The sequence below is a fragment of the Pristiophorus japonicus genome, chromosome 1 (genome assembly GCF_044704955.1).
Source record: "Pristiophorus japonicus isolate sPriJap1 chromosome 1, sPriJap1.hap1, whole genome shotgun sequence".
Taxonomy (NCBI): domain Eukaryota; kingdom Metazoa; phylum Chordata; class Chondrichthyes; family Pristiophoridae; genus Pristiophorus; species Pristiophorus japonicus.
The window spans coordinates 428,586,741-428,606,581 of record NC_091977.1 but is presented as its reverse complement, the minus strand read 5'-3'; the positions used below and the strand labels follow the sequence as shown (position 1 = coordinate 428,606,581).

Here is a 19,841-nt window from a genome sequence, read left to right as displayed (position 1 = left end):
AATTACCAAGAAAGATTGAACAGGCTTGGGTCTCTATACTGTAGAAATTTAAATTTAAAGTAATTGGTAAATGGTTTCGAGGGGATTTGAGGGGAAATTTCTTCACCCAGAGGGTTGTGGATGTCCAGAACTCACTGCCTGAAAGGGTGGTAGAGGCAGAAACCCTCAGCACATTTTAAAAAGTACTTGGATGTGCAGTTGAAGTGCTGTAACCTGCAGGGCTACGGACCTAGAGCTGGCAAGTGGAATTAGGCTGGATAGCCTCTTGTTGGCCGGCACGGACACGATGGGCCGAAATGGCCTCCTTCCATGCTGTAAATTTCTAGGAGTCTATGAAAAGAGAAGGCTGTGAGGGATGACCTGATGGAGGTCTTGAAAATTATGAAAGAATTTGATAGAATAGATGTCGAGAAAGTTCAGAAGAAACTTCTTAGCCCAGACAGTAGTCAGAATGTGGAATTCGTGACCACATGGAGCAGTTGAGATGAATAGCATAAATGCATTTAAGGGGAAGCTAGATAAGCAAAGCACGTGAGGGAGAAAGGAATAGAAGACTATGCTGATTGGGTGAGATGAAGTAAGGTGAGAGCAGGTTTGTTGGAGTGGGAGAAATTACTTGTAATTTAGTCTGCGAGCTGTGCCACAGGAGATCAGCTAATAATTGTAAATGTTAGATGTTTAAAAGTGGTACAGATGACTTTTTTAAATGACTTACATTTAAATTCAGTTAATCAATGCAATTTTATGTGCAGATTTTTTAGATGTTCTGTTCATTTTGATTTAATGGCATACCTATAAGCAGGCATTTTTTTTTGTTTATCAGGTACTGTGGTTGGCGTTGATGAGACCACTGCTTTTTCGTGGATAGTTTGCAACAGATGCGGAAATGGAAAACTGGAAAAAAAGCATGGAATAGGGTCAGTACATGAAAATCTGTTGCAAAATGCATGTCATTTAGTGATTATTTAGAAAGTAAACGGCACCATTTTTGTTTAAGGTTTCTGTCTTATTACTTCTATGAGCACATTAAAGTTAATGGGATTCTTTTGTTTGTCGAATATGTGTATAGAGAATAGCAGGAAAATATTTAAAGTAACTAATATAACCCCATAAAATTGAACCAATAAACACCTTAAATTTAGCATTTTCGCTGTATCTCTTGAGGTAAAATTGAGTAAATCAGTAAAGGCATTCAGAGAGAAGGAGATACTTACAATATGATACAAAGATGGGAGGAAAAGCAATGTGTGAGGAGAACACACAAAATCTGCAAAAGGACATAGACAGGCTAAGTGAGTGGGCAAAAATTTGGCAGATGGAGTATAATGTTGGAAAGTGTGAGGTCATGCACTTTGGCAGGATAAAAAAATCAAAGAGCGAGTTATTATTTAAATGGAGAAAGATTGCAAAGTGCTGCAGTACAGCGGGAGCTGGGGGTACTTGTGCATGAAACTCAAAGGGTTAGTATGCAGGTACAGCAAGTGATCAGGAAAGCCAATGGAACCTTGGCCTTTATTGCAAAGGGGATGGAGTATAAAAGCAGGAAAATCTTGCCACAGTTGTACACGGTGTTGGTGAGGCCACACTTGGAATACTGTGTGCACTTTTGGTTTCCATATTTACGAAAGGATATACTTGCTTTGGAGGCAGTTCAGAAAAGGTTCACAAGGTTGATTCCAGCGATGAGGGGGTTGACTTATGAGGAAAGGTTGAGTAGGTTGGGCCTCTACTCATTGGAATTCAGAAAAATGAGAGGTGATCTTATCAAAACGTATAAGATTATTGTTATGTATGCAACCCTAGGCAACCAGTATCATAGCGCCACCAGAGGACATATCTGTTGGAGTCCCAAGGAATCCCTGCATCCCTTGGGAACACTGTATATAAGCAGGCCTCCCATGCTGTACTGGGACTCAGGAGTTTGAATAAAGGAGCAAAGGTCACACTTACTCATTGTCTGCAGTATTCAGTTGCATCACTTTATTATGAGCTTAACAACTGGCGATGAGATAACAAACAACCACGCGAAAATGCAGAGAACTGTTGGCATTCTGGAGAAATTCTCAGAAGGGGATGATTGGGAGGCCTTTGTGGAGTGACTCGACCAATACTTCGTGGCCAACGAGCTGGAAGGGGACGAGAATGCTGCCAAATGACGGGCGATCCTCCACACCGTCTGTGGGGCAACAACCTATGGCCTCATGAAGAATCTTCTAGCTCCGGTGAAACCAACAACCAAATCGTATGAAGAACTGTGTACGCTGATCCGGGAGCACCTAAATCCGAAGGAAAACGTTCTGATGGCAAGGTATTGATTTTACACGTGTCGATGGTCTGAAGGCCAGGAAGTGGCGAGCTACGTCGCCGAATTAAGGCGCCTTGCAGAACATTGCGAATTTGATGGATTCCTTGAGCAAATGCTAAGAGACTTCTTTGTGCTTGGCATTGGCCATGAGGTTATCCTTCGCAAACTATTGACTGTTGAAACACCGAACCTGAGCAAAGCCATAACGATAACCAAGGCATTCAAGTCCACCAGCGATAACACCAACAAATTTCGCAGCATAAAGAGGTTTCGGCAAGTACTGTACACAAAGTAATGTCGTTTTCACACAGGAATGCATATGACAGAGTCCGCCATCAATCATTAATGTGAGGCAGTTAACACCTTGTTGGCGCTGCGGAGGTGATCATCGAGCCCATCAATGCCGCTACAAACACTATGTGTGCAAAGGCTCTGGAACAATGGGACACCTCCAGCGAATGTGCAGACGAGCTGCAAACCCTGCAAACCACCACGTTGCAGAGGAGAATCGATCCATGGCGGATCAGGCTGAACTAGAGACTCGAACCGAGGAGGCAGAAGTGTACGGGTTACACACCTTCACCACGAAATGTCCACCGATCATGCTAAAAGTCGAACTGGATGGAATTCCAGTATTCACGGAATTGGACACGGATGCGAGTCAGTCCATTATGAGCAAAAAGGCCACAGAAACATAGAAAATAGGTGCAGGATTTGGCCTTTCGAGCCTGCACCACCATTCAATAAGATCATGGCTGATCATTCACCTCAGTATCCCTTTCCTGCTTTCTCCCCATACCCGTGATCCCTTTAGCCGTAAGGGCCATATCTAACTCGCTCTTGAATATATCCAATGAACTGGCATCAAGAACTCTTTGCGGTAAGGAATTCCACAGGTTAACAACTCTGAGTCAAGAGGTTTCTCCTCATCTCAGTCCTAAATGGCTTACCCCTTATCCTTAGACAGTGTTCACCAGTTCTGGACTTCTCCAACATCGGGAACATTCTTCCTGCATCTAACCTGTCCAGTCCCATCAGAATGTTTCGAGGAGATCCCCTCTCATCCTTCTAAACTCCAGTGAATACAGGCCCAGTCGATCCAGTCTCTCCTCATAGGTCAGTCCTGCCATCCCGGGAATCAGACTGGTGAACCTTCGCTGCACTCCCTCAATAGCAAGAACGTCCTTCCTCAGATTAGGAGACCAAAACTGAACACAATATTCCAGGTGAGGCTTCACTAAGGCCCTGTATAACTGCAGTAAGACTTCCCTGTTCCTATACTCAAATCCCCTCGTTATGAAGACCAACATACCATTTGCCTTCTTCACAGCCTGCTGTACCTGTATACCAACTTTCAATGACTGATGAACTATGACACCCAGGTCTCATTGCATCTCCCTTTTTCCTAATCTGCCACCATTCAGATAATCTGTCTTCGCATTTTTGCCCCCAAAGTGGATAACCTCACGTTTATCCACATTATACTGCATCTGCCATGCATTTGCCCACTCACCTAACCTGTCCAAGTCACCCTGCAGCCTCCTAGCGCCCCCCTCAAAGCTCACACTGCCACCCAGTTTAGTGTCATCTGCAAACTTGGAGATATTACACTCAATTCCTTCATCCAAATCATTGATGTATATTGTAAAGAGCTGGGGTCCCAGCACTGAGCCCTGCGGCACTCCACTAGTCATTGCCTGCCATTTTGAAAAGAACCCGTTTATCCCGACTCTCTGCTTCCTGTCTGCCAACCAGTTCTCTATCCATGTCAGTATATTACCCCCAATACCATGTGCTTTGATTTTGCACACCAATCTCTTGTGTGGGACCTTGTCAAAAGCCTTTTGAAAGTCCAAATACACCACATCCATTGGTTCTCCCTTGTCCATGCTACGAGTTACATCCTCAAAAAATTCCAAAAGATTTGTCAAGCATGATTTCCCCTTCATAAATCCATGCTGACTTGGACTGATCCTGTCACTGCTTTCCAAATGCGCTACTATTTCATCCTTAATAATTGATTCCAACATTTTCCCCACTATGATGTCAGGCTAACCGGTCTATCCGCTTTCTCTCTCCAGTCCATAGGAACTGATCCAGAGTTGATCGACTGTTAGAAAATGATCACCAATGCAACCTCTATTTCTAGGGCCACTTCCTTAAGTTCTTTAGGATGCAAACATTCAGATCCCAGGGACTTATCGGCCTCCAATTCCTCTATTTTCCCCCTCCTAATTAAACTATTTTGTCCTCCTCTGCTGTATTACAAAATTCTCCCAGTCCTCAGGTTTGCTACTTTTTCTGGCCAATTTATATGCCTCTTCCTTGGATTTAACAGTATCCTTAATTTCCCTTGTTAGCCACGGTTGAGCCACCTTCCTCATTTTATTTTTACTCCAGACAGGGATGTACAATTGTTGAAGTTCATCCATGTGATCTTTAAATGTTTGCCATTGCCTATCCACCGTCAACCCTTTAAGTATCACTCGCCAGTCTATTCTAGTCAATTCACGTCTCATACCATCGAAGTTAGCTTTCCCCAAGTTCAGGACCCTAGTCTCTGAATTAACTGTGTCACTCTCCATCTTAATAAAGAATTCTACCATATTATGGTCACTCTTCCCCAAGGGGCCTCGCACAACAAGATTGCTAATTAGTCCTTTCTCATTACACATCACCCAGTCTAGGATGGCCAGCCCTCCAGTTGGTTCCTCGACATATTGGTCTAGAAAACCATCCCTAATACACTCCAGGAAATCCTCCTCCACCGCATTGCTACCAGTTTGGTTAGCCCAGTCAATATGTTGATTAAAGTCGCCCATGATAACTGCTGTACCTTTATTGCACGCATCCCTAATTTCTTTTTTGATGCTGTCCCCATCCTCATTATTACTGTTTGGTGGTCTGTACACAACTCCCACTAGCGTTTTCTGCCCTTTGGTATTCCGTAGTTCCACCTATACAGATTCCACATCATCCAAGCTAATGTCCTTCCTCACTATTGCATTAATTTCCTCTTTAACCAGCAATGCCACCCCGCCTCCTTTTCCTTTCTGTCTATCATTCCTAAATGTTGAATACCCCTGTGGATTGTCTCAGGAATGGCCCAACGCTGTTCGGCAGGAACTGGCTTGAAAAAATCAGATGCAATTGGAACGCGATCAAGGCGTTGTCGTCGGAGAAAGATACATGTGCCCAAGTACTGAGCAAGTTCCCCTCGCTGTTCGAACCAGGCATCGGCAACTTCACAGGAGCCAAGATGCTGATTCACGTAGACTCGGTTGCAACACCCGTCCATCATAAAGCTCGGGCAGTTCCGTATATGATGAGGGAGAAGGTTGAAATCGAACTTGACAGACTCCAGCATGAAGAGATCATATCGCCGGTTGAATTTAATGAATGGGCCAGCCCCATTGTTCCTTTGTTGAAATGTGATGGCACAGTCAGAATCTGTTTCGACTACAAGGCTACGATCAACAGGGTTTCAAAACAGGATCACTACCCGCTACCGAAGGCTAATGACTTGTTTGCAACGCTAGCTGGGGAGAAGTCGTTCACCAAACTGGACTTGACGTCAGCCTACATGACACAAGAGCTGGTCGAGACGTCAAAGAGACTTTCGTGCATTAACATGCATAAAGGACTGTTTATTTATCACAGGTGCCCTTTTGGAATTCGCTCGGCTGCAGCAATATTTCAGAGGAACATGGAGAGTCTACAAAGTCCATTCCCAGAAACGTTGTGTTCCAAGATGACATCCTGATCACAGGTCGTGGCTCCGAGGAACATCTGAACAACCTGGAAGAGGTTCTACATCGTCTGGACAAAGTGGGACTCAGACTGAAAAGCGCGTCTTCATGGCACTAGAGGTCAAATTTCTGGGGAGGAAAATTGCTGCTGCCGGCATCAGGGCCACGGACGCGAAAACCAAGGCCATCAAGAATGCATCCAAGCCGCAGAATGTGATGGAGCTGCGTTTGTTCCTGGGTCTACTCAACTACTTCGCTAACTTCCTACCTAAATTGAGTACCTTATTAGAACCACTGCACACGCTGCTAAGAAAAGGCGACAACTGGGTGTGGGGTGTGTCTCAAGACAGAGCTTTTGAGAAAGCTGCCAATCTGCTTTGCTCTAACAAGCTGCTGGTACATTATGACCCATATAGTATTGGCTTATGATGCTTCGTCATGTGGAATTGGTTGCGTACTCCAACAAGCTAATGTGTCGGGTAAACTTCAAACAGTCGCGTATGCTTCAAAAAGTTTGTCTAAAGTGGAAAGAGCCTACAGCATGGTGGAGAGAGAAGCACTAGCCTGTGTGTATGGGGTTAAAAAGATGCATCAGTACCTGTTTAGTCTTCGGTTTGAACCGGAGACAGATCACAAGCCACTCATTTCACTGTTCTCTGAAAACAATGGTATCAATACCAATGCTTCATCCCGCATCCAGAGGTGGGCACTGACATTATCCGCGAGCTGTATGTGAGCTACATAGCACACATCCCGGCATTGTAATGATGAAAGCCATCGCCAGGTCTCATGTATGGTGGCCGGGAATTGACTTTGAGCTGCAATCATGTGTGCATCAGTGCAACACTTGCATGCAGCTCAGCAAAGCACCAGCGGAATTGCCGCTGAGTCTGTGGTTGTGGCCGTCCAAACCATGGTCCAGGATCCACATAGACTTTGCAGGTCCATTCCTGGGGAAGATGTTTTTAGTTGTGATGGATGCATATTCGAAGTGGATAGAGTGTATAACCATGTCATCCAGAACATCCACAGCTACCATTAAGAATCTCAGTGTCATGTTCGCGACACATGGTCTGCCTGACATCGTTGTTAGTGACAACGGATTGTGCTTCACCAGTCAGGAGTTTCAAGAGTTCATGAAACTCAATGGTATCAAACATGTAAGGTCAGCACTGTTCAAACCTGCATCCAATGGGCAAGCAGAACATGCTGTCCTAATCATAAAGTAGACTATGAAGCGAGTAACCCAAGGGTCATTGCAGACCTACCTGTCCTGTAACTCAGCAGTATGCATGACAAGACCACACACGCTTACCAGGGTCTCGCCTGCTGAACTAATGATGAAGAGAGGTCTTAAGACCAAGTTATCTCTTGTACACCCTGACTTGAATAATGTTGAATATAGAAGACAAAGTCAGCAAGGTATCACAGTCGCGCAGCTGTGTCATGCGATATTTCTGTAAATGATCCTGTATATGTTCTGAATTATGGTCAGAGTCCCAAGTGGATCGCTGGTACTGTCATGGCCAAGGAGGGCAACAGAGTATTTATTGTCAAGCTCAAAAATGGGCAAACATGCAGGAAACATATGGATCAGACAAAGCTGCGGCACACAGACGAACCGGAACAGTCGGAGGAAGAGACAATCGACGACCAACCAACCTACCCCCAGTCATCAGAGGACTCAGTGGTCATCAGTGAATTGGGACTTTCAATCACTGACATGTTCAATGAAAATGGACTTTCAATCCCTGACATGGCCATTGCCACTCCCACCAGGTCAGCCACCCAGCCACCAATCACAACAGACTCTGAACATTCTCCTAAGGCTGGAGTTGAACTGAGACGGTCAACCCGGGACTGTAAAACAGCAGACGTCTCAATTTGTAAAAGACTGTTAATATCTCAGAGGTGGGTATTGTCATGTATGTACTTTTGGGATCACTAGCCACCAGATGGCGTCACTGTTGGAGGCCATTGGGCTGCATGCACGTGTGTGCAGCCCAAGTATAAAAGGCCAGCCATTTTGTATATTAGTCACTTTGGGCCTTAATAAAGCAGAGCCAAGGTCATACCTCTTGGTGTTAGACAATACTCAGTCTAACAGTTATTGCATACACAACACAACTTTTGGTCCGTAGCCATGGAGATTACGGCACTTTAAGTGCACGTCCAAGTATTTTTTAAATGTGTGAGGGTTTCTGCCTCTACCACCTTTCAGGCAGTGAGTTCCAGACTGCCACCACCCTCTGGGTGAAGAAATTTCCCCTCATATCTTCTCTAAACCTCCCCCCAATTACTTTAAATTTATGCCCTCTGGTTATTGACCCCTCTGCCAAGAGAAACAGGTCCTCCTTATCCACTCTATCCAGGCCCCTCATAATTTTATACACCTCAATCAGGTCTCCCCTTAGCCTCCTCTGTTCCAAATAAAATAGACCCAGCATCTCCAATCTTTCCTCATAGGTAAAATCTCCAGTCCAGGCAACATTCTTGTAAATCTCCTCTGCACCCTTTCCAGTACAATCACATCCTTCCTGTAATGTGGTGACAAAAACTGTGTGTTACCAACCACACAGCGATCTTAGTGTCATCTGCAAACTTCTTAATCATACTCCCAACATTCAAGTCCAAGTCATTGATACTTTGTGGCACCTTATTGTGGGAATTGCCATATTTCCCTACATCACAGCATTGACGACACTTCAAAAGTACTTAATTGGCTATGAAGCGCTTTGGAGCATCTTGGGCTCATGAACGGTGCTATATAAATGCAAATTCTTAATATTTATTTTTCTGAGTGGTTCATTGTTTCAACTGTGCAAACAGTCAGTCAGAAAGGGGAGTTCAAAATATGCTTCCTACTGTCACTGAACCAATTAACAACCTCACATGAGACTTCAGATTTTTTTTCAGTGGACGTAAAGTGCTTTATTTTCTTGATTATTTTTCTCCCTTTCTATAGGCCCTCCTGTATTGTGCAGAAATCCTGGCTCAGAGAATTTCCAACTAACTTATTCCCATTACTTCTGCTAATATTTCTGTATAAATGGTTACAAAGTGTTTGTGCAGAATAATAACCTATTCATGGGATTCCGCTAATAGTCTCTGGTCACCAGGGGGTAAGTGAAAGTGGGCTTGGTAATTTATCTGACTTTCCCTTCCAGAAGTGAAGCGATTGAGCTCCACTTGTTGCATCCCCTGATGGAACTGGTAAAATCACACACTTATTATGTAGAGAATTGCGGGCTGAATCTCCATTCCTCCACTCTGTGACCACGATTGGGCTGTCGCCATGCTATATTCAAATGTTAAATGAATTCTCTTCAATTTATTTTGTATGTTTTTAAAAATCATATTCATGTTACAGTGAATCATTTTACTGCCGTCAGTGTGCCCAGACTGTGATGACACCTCTTACAAAAATGCAACTGGAAGTGTTTCTGCAATATCCAGTCCTGCCACACAGTACTGTAAAAATCAAGGTATCTATTGTTAAATGATGTGCTAGTGTCCAAATTATCCATTAAGAGTAACATCATATACTTCAGTACTGAAATGTTATCTTAAAAGACTGCTGGATTTCCTTAAAAATACCAGCTTCCCCCTGCTGGAGTTCACAAGCCCTTTTGTAAGCATGAGTGATTGCTGTGTACCAAGTGGTTAAATATTTGAAGCCTATGGCTACCTGTCCGTGAAGCTCAGTGCCACGGGTGGCGGGAAATGCCATTAGTTCTCAGTAAACTGCTTGTTAAAGCACGTTATCACAATGTAATGCCCTTCTCTTGGAAAGGAAAACCAGCTGGCTGATCAGAGTAGCATTGATGACAGCCACAGAGCAGTCTCTAGTCCAAACCAACTAGCCTTTTCAGTGGAAGGAGGTTGCTTGATAGCTGGCACCTCGTAAAGGGAAATGAAATGCAGGAATTATAGTTGGAGATCCTTTCCTTTTAAAGATCTCTGATGTTTTATTCAGTGCTTGATGATTCAGGGCCCTCATTTATTCAAGAATATGTACTCAGTTGAAATCGTATTACTTGTAAGCACTTTAATGATATAGTTGCTAATCTATATGGCCCAGTAGGAAGTATTACTTAGCACAACAAACACCTCTTCGGCAGCGGCGCCCGTCCAAACTCCTCCCCAATGGCGGCGCCCGCCCAAACTCCTCCCTGCTGGTGGTCCCCACCTGAACTGCAGCTCTTCGGTGGCGGGCCCCACCCAAACTCCTCCCCGGCGGTGGGGCCCGCCCGAACTCCTCCCTGGTGGTGGGCCCCGCCCAAACTGCAGCTCTTCGGTGGCGGGTCCCACCCGAGCAGCACCTCTTCAGCGGCGGGGCCCACCCGACCAGCTCTTCAGCAGGTTGTTGGAAGGCTCCTGGTGCTCCAGTAGGTGAGTAGAAACTTTTAATTTTTTATTTATTGATTGATTTTTTTTTTGATTGATTTTATTGGTTGATTTATTGATTTATTTATCATTTATTATTGATGATGACTCTTTATTGGTAAAAGTGAAGTGTTTAATGCTTTGTAAAATCCCCTAACTTCCCTTCTTCCCCCCACCCCCCCCCCCCCCCCCCAGCCCCATCTCTCGCTACCTGCGCCTAATTTATTAAGTGTAGGCAAGGTTTTTCTGAGTGTACAAAAATCGACACTTACTCCGTTCTAAGTTAGTTTGGAGTAACTTTTCGCTGCCTAAACTTGCAAAACAGGCGTAAGTGGCTAGTAACGCCCCCTTTTGAAAAAAACAAACTGTACTAAAATGAAACTATTCTAACTAACTAGAACTGGAGCAAACTAAATGCCGAGAATTGTGATTTCTAAGATACTCCATACTAAACTAGTTGCTCCAAAAAAAATAGGAACAACTCAAGCCCTCTGTCACCATTACTAATACTAGCTTTTTAATCCAAATTGACTTAAATTCTCTGGCTGCCATGGTGGGATTTGAACTCTTGTCTCCAGATCATTAGTCCAGGCCTCTGGGTTACCAGTCCAGTAACATTACCACTGTGCTACCATTCCTATAAATTGTGACTTGTAAAAGGGTTGAAAATGTTTCCAATACCTTTGGGAAAAGTGGACAGATATTTAGTTTTGCTAACTTTTCTGCCAGTAATAAGAAATCTCACTGCTAAGTGAGGTTGCCTTTTGAAGTAAAAAATAAAATATATACGGAATTAGCTAAATTCTGGAAAACGTGCCTGTATATATTAGTGCTGAAGTAGGCTGATACATAAGTATAGAGTATGCAGAGTTGCATAAGCAGCACCAGTAGTGATTTAGTTAGCACCAATGGGGACATGGCAAAGATTTTCTTCTTTCTGGAATAGATCTAAATCCAGTATGTACATGAGTCTGACAATATTCTGTTTTCCCAATACAGCTGCTAGAACCAAGCATTTCAACACTCCTGCTGCATTCCTCCAGTGATGAAGGGGTGAGTTAATATTGTGTGCAGTTTGGATACATTTTGAAAGTTCAAGTTGACAAATGTCAATTTCTGTGACAAACTACATTTGGTGTGCAATTTAACTGTTTATAGAAGTGACTGTGTTCAACCATTTAAATGGTAGAAATTCAGAGATTCAACTTGAACCATTTCTCATACCTCGGGAGTCTTTTATCAACAAAAGCAGACATTGATGAGGAGATTCAACACCGCCTCCAGTGCATCAGCGCAGCCTTCGGCCGCCTGAGGAAAAGAGTGTTTGAAGACCAGGCCCTTAAATCTACCACCAAGCTCATGGTCTACAGGGCTGAAGTAATAACTGCCCTCCTGTATGGCTCAGAGACATGTACCATGTACAGTAGACACCTCAAGTCGCTGGAGAAATACCACCAATGATTCCTCCGCAAGATCCTACAAATCCCCTGGAAGGACAGACGCACCAACATTAGTGTCCTCAGCCAGACCAACATCCCCAGCATTGAAGCACTGACCACACTTGATCAGCTCCGTTGGGCAGGCCACATTGTCCGCATGCCAGACACGAGACTCCCAAAGCAAGCGCTCTACTCAGAACTCCTTCATGGCAAACGAGCCAAAGGTGGACAGAGGAAACGTTACAAGGACACCCTCAAAGCCTCCCTGATAAAGTGCAACATCCCCACCAACACCTGGGAGTCCCTGGCCAAAGACTGGTTCAAGTGGAGGAAGTGCATCCAGGAGGGCGCTGAGCGCCTTGAGTTTCATCGCCAAGTGCATGCAGAAATCAAGCGCAGACGGCAGAAAGAACGTGTGGCAAACGTGTCCCACCCTCCCCTATCCTCAAAGACTGTCTCTCCCACCTGTGGCAGGGATTGTGGCTCTCGTATTGGACTGTTCAGCCACCTAAGAACTCATTCTAAGAGTGGAAGCAAGTCTTCCTCGATTCCGAGGGACTGCCTATGATGATGAGTTCTGTTTTCTAGAACCAACACTTCTCAATTTCACAAAACAGAAACAATCCGATTTGTTGTTGACAAGTTACACATTTAACATTTAGTGTTGTAGCACCTTACTTGCTTGTTGACGTAGTTCTGAAGACAATGGAGCACAACCTCTTTGACCCTGGATGTCAGAATGTATCATCGATGTACTGAGGACTGCAAATAGGATGTGTTCTATTCAGCTGACACATGGCACAGTGACTAACACTTTTATTATTATTTCTGCCACTAAGAAGGAAGTGCCTAACCCTTACCTTTGCTATCACCGTCTGTTGGCATTGCTAGTTTAAGAACTCCTGATGTTGAGTCTCACGGCTATAAACCATCAACACATACTGCATCAATTTTTAAATGCCTACTCCCTATCTCTGCCACTTCTTAATTGGTGATTGGGTATGTGGAGATCATTCCCTGAATGTGTCTCTGGCAGAAATGCATATCAGCAATTACTACTTCAAAAAAAATCAGTTTAAAGGAATTGGTCAGACTGATGCATGTCAAACTTCAGAATATCTTTAGTCCAAGAAGTCCGGGACTCTAGATTCAGCATACAGGTTTGTTTTCTACAATTGACTTTAGGAAGTGTGGACTTACGAAAGAAATTAAATGAACTGCAAGACTTCATCTATGCTAGGTTACAGATTCAGTATTCTATTATAAATACTTGTAAATCAATGAACTTGTCCAAAAATAATCCTACACAGCAATATATTATCTGGTTTTATGATAAACTCTTTTGAGTGAACCAAAATTTATTCTGCAACAATAAGAAGTCCTACAGTGGGAAATTATGATTTCTCAGATCTCTTGGTAAGACTATAGAAGGTCTCCATGCACCTGTGAAGTGAAGCTGAGGTATTAGTAGGTTACAGTGTGAATATTTTGAGGATACCTGTGAAATTTGTATTTAATTATTAATATATTGAATAATTATTTTTAGATTTAGAAAAGATACTGCTTTAAACAGCTGCTAAATAAAAATAGATTTTATTGTTTTTCATCTCCATTTTACCTTTTAATTATTTCTTCCTTTTGACTTTATTGCACCTTTCGCACCTTTTTCCACTACCTATTCTTGAGGGTTCAAATTTGGTAACAACTTTTCACAGTGCTCCAGGATGGGTAGGTTATACTTGGATTGGGACATAAAATTCAAAGAAAATAGTTGTGTAACAGGAAAGAAGTGTGCCCACTGAGGAGCCAGAGGAAATAAAACCTTTAAAAACCTGATCAATGAGTAGGGGAAATAAGTTGGGGAAAGCGTGTCGTGCTCCTCCTGTGCTATGTAGGAAATCAGGGACACTTCCAGCGCATTGCGGCACTGGAGCTGCGCATGGATTCACTCTGGAGCATCCGAGATGCTGAGGGTGTCGTGAATAGCACGTTTAGTGAGTTGGTCACACTGCAGGTAAAGGTTACACAGGCAGATAGGGAATGGATGACCACCAGGCAGAGCAGTGGAAGGAAGGTAGTGGAAGGGTCCCCTGCGGTCATCTCCTCCAAAACAGATATAACACTTTGGATACTGATGGGGGAGATGGCTCATCAGGGGAAGGCAGCAGCAACCAAGTTCATGGCACCATAGATGGCTCTGCTGCACAGGAGGGCAGGAAAAAGAGTGGGAGAGCTCTAGTGGTAGGGAATTCTATTGTAAGGGGAATAGATAGGCGTTTCTGCGGTCGTAATCGAGACTCCAGCATGGTATGTTGCCTACCTGGTGCAAGGGTCAAGGATGTCTCGGAGCGGATGCAGGGCATTCTGGAGGGGGAGTTGTCGTGGTGCAAATAGGTACCAACGATATAGGTAAAAAATGTGATGAGGTCTTACAAGCTGAATTTAGGGAGCTAGGAGTTAAATTAAAAAGTAGGACCTCAAAGGTAGTAATCTCAGGATTGCTACCAATGCCACGTGTTAGTTAGAGTAGAACTAGCAGGATAGTTAAGATGAATATTGGCTTGAGGGATTCAGATTCCTGGGACATTGGAACCGGTTCTGGGGGAGGTGGGACCAATACAAGCCGGACGGTCTGCACCTTGGCAGGACCGGAACCGATGTCCTCGGGGGAGTGTTTGCTCGTGCTGTTGGGGAGGGTTTAAACTAATATGGCAGGGGGATGGGAATCTATGCAAGGAGACAGAGGGAAGTAAAATGGGGGCAGAAGCAAAAGGTAGAAAGGAGATCAGGAAAAGTGGAGGGCAGAGAAATCAAAGGCAAAAATGAAAAAGGGCCACAGTACAACATAATTCTAAAAGGACAAAGAGTGTTAAAAAACAAGCCCGAAGACTCTGTGTCTCAATGCGAGGACCATTCGTAATAAGGTGGATGAACTAACTGCACAGATAACTGTTAACGGATATGATGTAATTGGGATTACGGAGACATGGCTTCAGGGTGACCACAGCTGGGAACTCAACATCCAGGGGTATTCAATATTCAGGAAGGATAACAGAAAGGAAAAGGAGGTGGGATAGCGTTGCTGGTTAAAGAGGAGATTAACGCAACAGTAAGGATGTACATTAGCTTGGATGATGTGGAATCTGTATGGGTAGAGCTGCGGAACACCAAAGGGCAGAAAATGCTAGTGGGAGTTGTGTACAGACCACCAAACAGTAGTAGTGAGGTTGGGGATGGCATCAAACAGGTACAACAGTTATCATGGGTGACTTTAATCTACATATAGATTGGGCTAACCAAACTGGTAGCAATACTGTGGAGGAGGATTTCCTGGAGTGTATAAGGGATGGTTTTCTCGACCAATATGTTGATGAACCAACTAGAGAGCTGGCCATCCTAGACTGGGTGTTGTGTAATGAGAGAGGATTAATTAGCAATCTTGTTGTGCGAGGCCCCTTGGGGAAGAGTGACCATAATATGGTAGAATTCTTCATTAAGATGGAGAGTGACACAGTTAACTCAGAGACTAGGATCCTGAACTTAAAGAAAGGTAACTTCGATGGTATGAGACGTGATTTGGCTAGGACAGACTGGCGAATGATACTTAAAGGATTGATGGTGGATAGGCAATGGCAGACATTTAAAGATCACATGGATGAACATCAACAATTGTACATTCCTGTCTGGTGTAAAAATAAAACGGAGAAGGTGGCTCAACCGTGGCTAACAAGGGAAATTAGGGATAGTGTTAAAACCAAGGAAGAGGCATATAAATTGGCCAGAAAAAGCAGCAAACCTGAGGACTGGGAGAAATTTAGAATTCAGCAGAGGAGGATAAACAGATTAAATAGGAGGGAAAAAATAGAGTATGAGAGGAAGCTTGCATGGAACATAAAAACTGACTGCAAAAGCTTCTATAGATATGTGAAGAGAAAAAGATTAGTGAAGACAAATGTAGGCCCCTTGCAGTCAGAATCAGGTGAATTTATAAATGGGAACAAGGAAATGGCAGACCAATTGAACAAATACTTTGGTTCTGTCTTCACTAAGGAAGACACAAATAACCTTCCGGAAATATGAGGGGACCGAGGGTCTAGCAAGAAGGAGGAACTAAAGGAAATCCTATTAGTCAGGAAATTGTGTTTGGGAAATTAATGGGATTGAAGGCCGATAAAACCCCAGGGCCTGATAGTATGCATCCCACAGTACTTAAGGAAGTGGCCCTAGAAATAGTGGATGCATTGGTGGTCATTTTGCCAACATTCTATAGACTCTGGATCAGTTCCTATGGATTGGAGCATAGCTAATGTAACCCCACTTTTTAACAAAGGAGGGAGAGAGAAAACAGGGAATTATAGACCATTTAGCCTGACATCGGTAGTGGGGAAAATGCTGGAATCAATTATTAAAGATGTAATAGCAGCGCATTTGGAAAGCAGTGACAGGATCGGTCCAAGTCAGCATGGATTTATGAAAAGGAAATCACGCTTGACAAATCTTCTAGAATTTTTTGAGCATGCAACTAGTAGAGTGAACAAGGGAGAAACCGTGGACGTGGTATATTTGGACTTTCAAAAGACTTTTGACAAGGTCCCACACAAGAGATTAGTGTGCAAAATTAAAGCACATGGTATTGGGGGTAATGTATTGACATGGATAGAGAACTGGTTGGCAGACAGGAAGCAAAGAGTAGGAATAAACGGATCCTTTTCAGAATGGCAGGCAGTGACTAGTGGGGTTACCGCAAGGTTCATTGCTGCGACCCCAGCTATTTACAATATACATTAATGATTTAGACAAAGAAATTGAATGTAATATCTCCAAGTTTGCAGATGACTCTAAGCTGGTGGCAGTGTGAGCTGTGAGGAGGGTGCTAAGTGGCTGCAAGGTGACTTGGACAGGTTAGGTGAATGGGCAAATGCATGGTAGATGCAGTATAATGTAGATAAATGTGAGGTTATTCACTTTGGTGGCAAAAACAGGAAGGCAGAATATTACCTGAATGGTGACAGATTAGGAAAAGGGGAGGTGCAACGAGACCTGGGTGTTATGGTACATCAGTCATTGAAAGTTGGCATGCAGGTACAGCAGGCGGTGAAGAAGGCAAATGGCATATTGGCCTTCATAGCGAGAAGATTTGCGTATAGCAGCAGGGAGGTCTTACTGCAGTTGTACAGGGCCTTGGATATTGTGTACGGTTTTGGTCTCCTAATCTGAGGAAGGACATTCTTGCTATTGAGGGAGTGCAGCAAAGGTTCACCAGACTGATTCCCGGGATGGCAGGACTGACAAAAGAAGAAAGACTGGATCGACTAGGCTTATAATCACTGGAATTTAGAAGAATGAGAGGGGATCTCATAGAAACATATAAAATTCTGACGGGATTGGACAGGTTAGATGTAGGAAGAATGTTCCCGATGTTGAAGAAATACAGAACCAGGGGTCACAGTCGAAGGATAAGTGGTAAGCCATTTAGGACCGAAATGAGGAGAAACTTCTTCACTCAGAGAATTGTGAACCTGTGGAATTCTCTATCACAGAAAGCTGTTGAGGCCAGTTCGTTCGATGAATTCAAAAGGGAGTTAGATGTGGCCCTTATGGCTAAAGGGATCAAGGGGTATGGAGAGAAAGCAGGAATGGCGTACTGAAGTTGCATGATCATATTGAATGGTGGTGCAGGCTCGAAGGGCCGAATGACCTACTCCTGCACCTATTTTCTATGTTTCTATCACTGAGATTCCTTTGTTAAAACTGTTTCCTAAGATTTCTTGCATGATTAATGCATGACATGCTCTGAAGTATTACCATGCTAAGATTTATTTGGCACATATTATTAGCATTAATGAGTACCTTGCTGTGACCCAAATGTATTACACAGCCACAAAACCAAAATAAACCTTTTAGCTGTTAATGGATCAGTAGCATGTTTGTTGGAGAGCATTTTGCTATCTACAGCATAATGCGAAAGTATAAACTATCAAATTGCTTGCATATCCAGGATATTTGCACCAATTAAAATACTGCCGCCAATCAGCCCGCTTTCAAAACATTATTTTGCTCTAAAAATAATGGTGAGGCTATCAGTGCTCACTGTTATTTATGTGCAAATCGGACAGCACATCTTGCAACCGCACATGCGCAGTTAATTCGGAAATCCTGATGTTGCAGTCCAAAATGCCCTGCTGCTGCAAAAGCTTCCTGAAAATAGCATCTCACAAATTGTTGTACTTGGCTCATAGATATGGACTAAACTCACTAAAAGTTAAAATGTATAATACAATCTAATATGATACTTTTTTCCCATTCCAGTCTAAATACCCTTTTAAAGGCGTGCTAAGTCTTAATTACTGGCAAACAACCACTCTTGCACTGAAAATTAACTTTTACAAGTGTGGAGTCTCTTTCCTTAAGCTTTTAATTATTGTTGGATTTTTTTTTAAGTAATTTTCTTTTCACTTTTTTCTTTCTGTCTCTTTTATATTTATATATATATATATATATATATATATACATCTTAATCCAATCTTTCTTTCCTCTATTTTGCTATCTGTTCCCGATTTGACATTGAATTCAATATTCCAACTTCTACTTCCTGGTTTCGAGTCTGTGCTGCTCAGTAATAAAATCTGCACTGGTGCAACATGCAGCATATATTATAGTAGATGATGAAATCTACGACTGTTACAGTCATAAATCTGTTCCTTTGATAGTTGGTCCAAATTTATTTAAATTTCTAATTTTCTAACTCAAAACTAGCTCTAATATTTTAAATGTTTAAACCTTTTATTGTTTTTTATCTACAGAATACAAATCTGTAAAAGCCAGTGTTGAAATCTATGTCTGAAAATGCAGATTGAATATTTGAATGGTATCTTTTTTAAAAGTGATTTACTATTGAGTCAGTGCCAAATGTTTAACTAGCTCTGTGACTAGCTCTAAAAATGTATTGCCAAAATATTTTCCCATAAATTTCTAATATGGCAGCCAAATAATTTTGATGTGGTAAAAGCTGCCTTTTCCAGCTGTAGAGTATTTACAAATGTCTTTCATACTTTATAATAGCAACCAATAAACACCAAAAATAGTTTTAAACAATTTCTGTTCAAAATAAGTGACTTAGTAGAATACCAAATATTCCACTTGTGAAGTAATCCTCTAATGCTTTCTGTACTTGTACAGTGCTCCACATGAACACTACATAAAATCTATGAAGCTGGTAAAGTGAAATGTGGTTTTAAAATATAGTGCTATCAAATATTCATACACACCCACACACACGCACAGATCGTGTGTAATGACATGTGAAAAAGTTTTCATTTACCTTGCTTATGAATGTGTTCTCCTTTAATAACTTACCTTATGGGTACAGAATGTTCTTTACAATGTTTGTTTTATTATGTAATTACCATGACAGGGCTATGAGTTGGAAGGTGTACTTGGCAAGGAATTGGGGCCTATCCATTGTTATGTTCGCTCAGTAACAAATCAGCCAGCCTGCTGGATTGGGCTAGAAGAAGTCAGTCTGCTACAGGTGATAACCCAAACTCGGTGAAAGAGAAATTCTCGTCCATCAGCAATTGTTGTAGCAGTGATGGTTACAAACTGTATTTTTGAAATTTTATGTTAAATGTGAAATAATTATTGCATTAAATATTTATAAATTATATGTGTTGTAATTAAAATAACTAGTTTGGATGTCTGGTTTGTCAGGTTATTTTAAAATTTATATTTGTATCTTTATGGAGATTTAAAACGGTTAATGAAAGACCTTATCAGTAAAACATAGTTCAAAAATGCCTGCCCTTTTTATTTAGTTATTTTACTGTGAATCTAGGGGCTTATTTATTGTGGATAAGCTAAAAATCATCAAACATTTGCTTCCACCTGAAAACAGCCGGTGTCAACCAATTTATTTTAGTTCTGTAAAGCATTACCCAGGTCTCCTTAGATTACTGCTGCACC

The 19,841-nt window shown here is 42.5% G+C and overlaps 1 protein-coding gene across 1 annotated transcript in view; it reads left to right on the top strand.

Annotated features, from left to right (window-relative positions):
• The window catches only part of spidr (scaffold protein involved in DNA repair), a 451,063-nt gene extending 431,489 nt beyond the window's left edge, over positions 1–19,574 (top strand). The window contains exons 17-20 of the mRNA XM_070892572.1: positions 824–917; positions 9,425–9,539; positions 11,440–11,493; positions 19,294–19,574. Coding sequence (XP_070748673.1) covers positions 824–917; positions 9,425–9,539; positions 11,440–11,493; positions 19,294–19,431 — 401 coding nt within the window. The 3' untranslated portion in view covers positions 19,432–19,574. The remainder of the gene's footprint in view (positions 1–823; positions 918–9,424; positions 9,540–11,439; positions 11,494–19,293) is intronic.
• Positions 19,575–19,841: the final 267 nt, after the last annotated feature.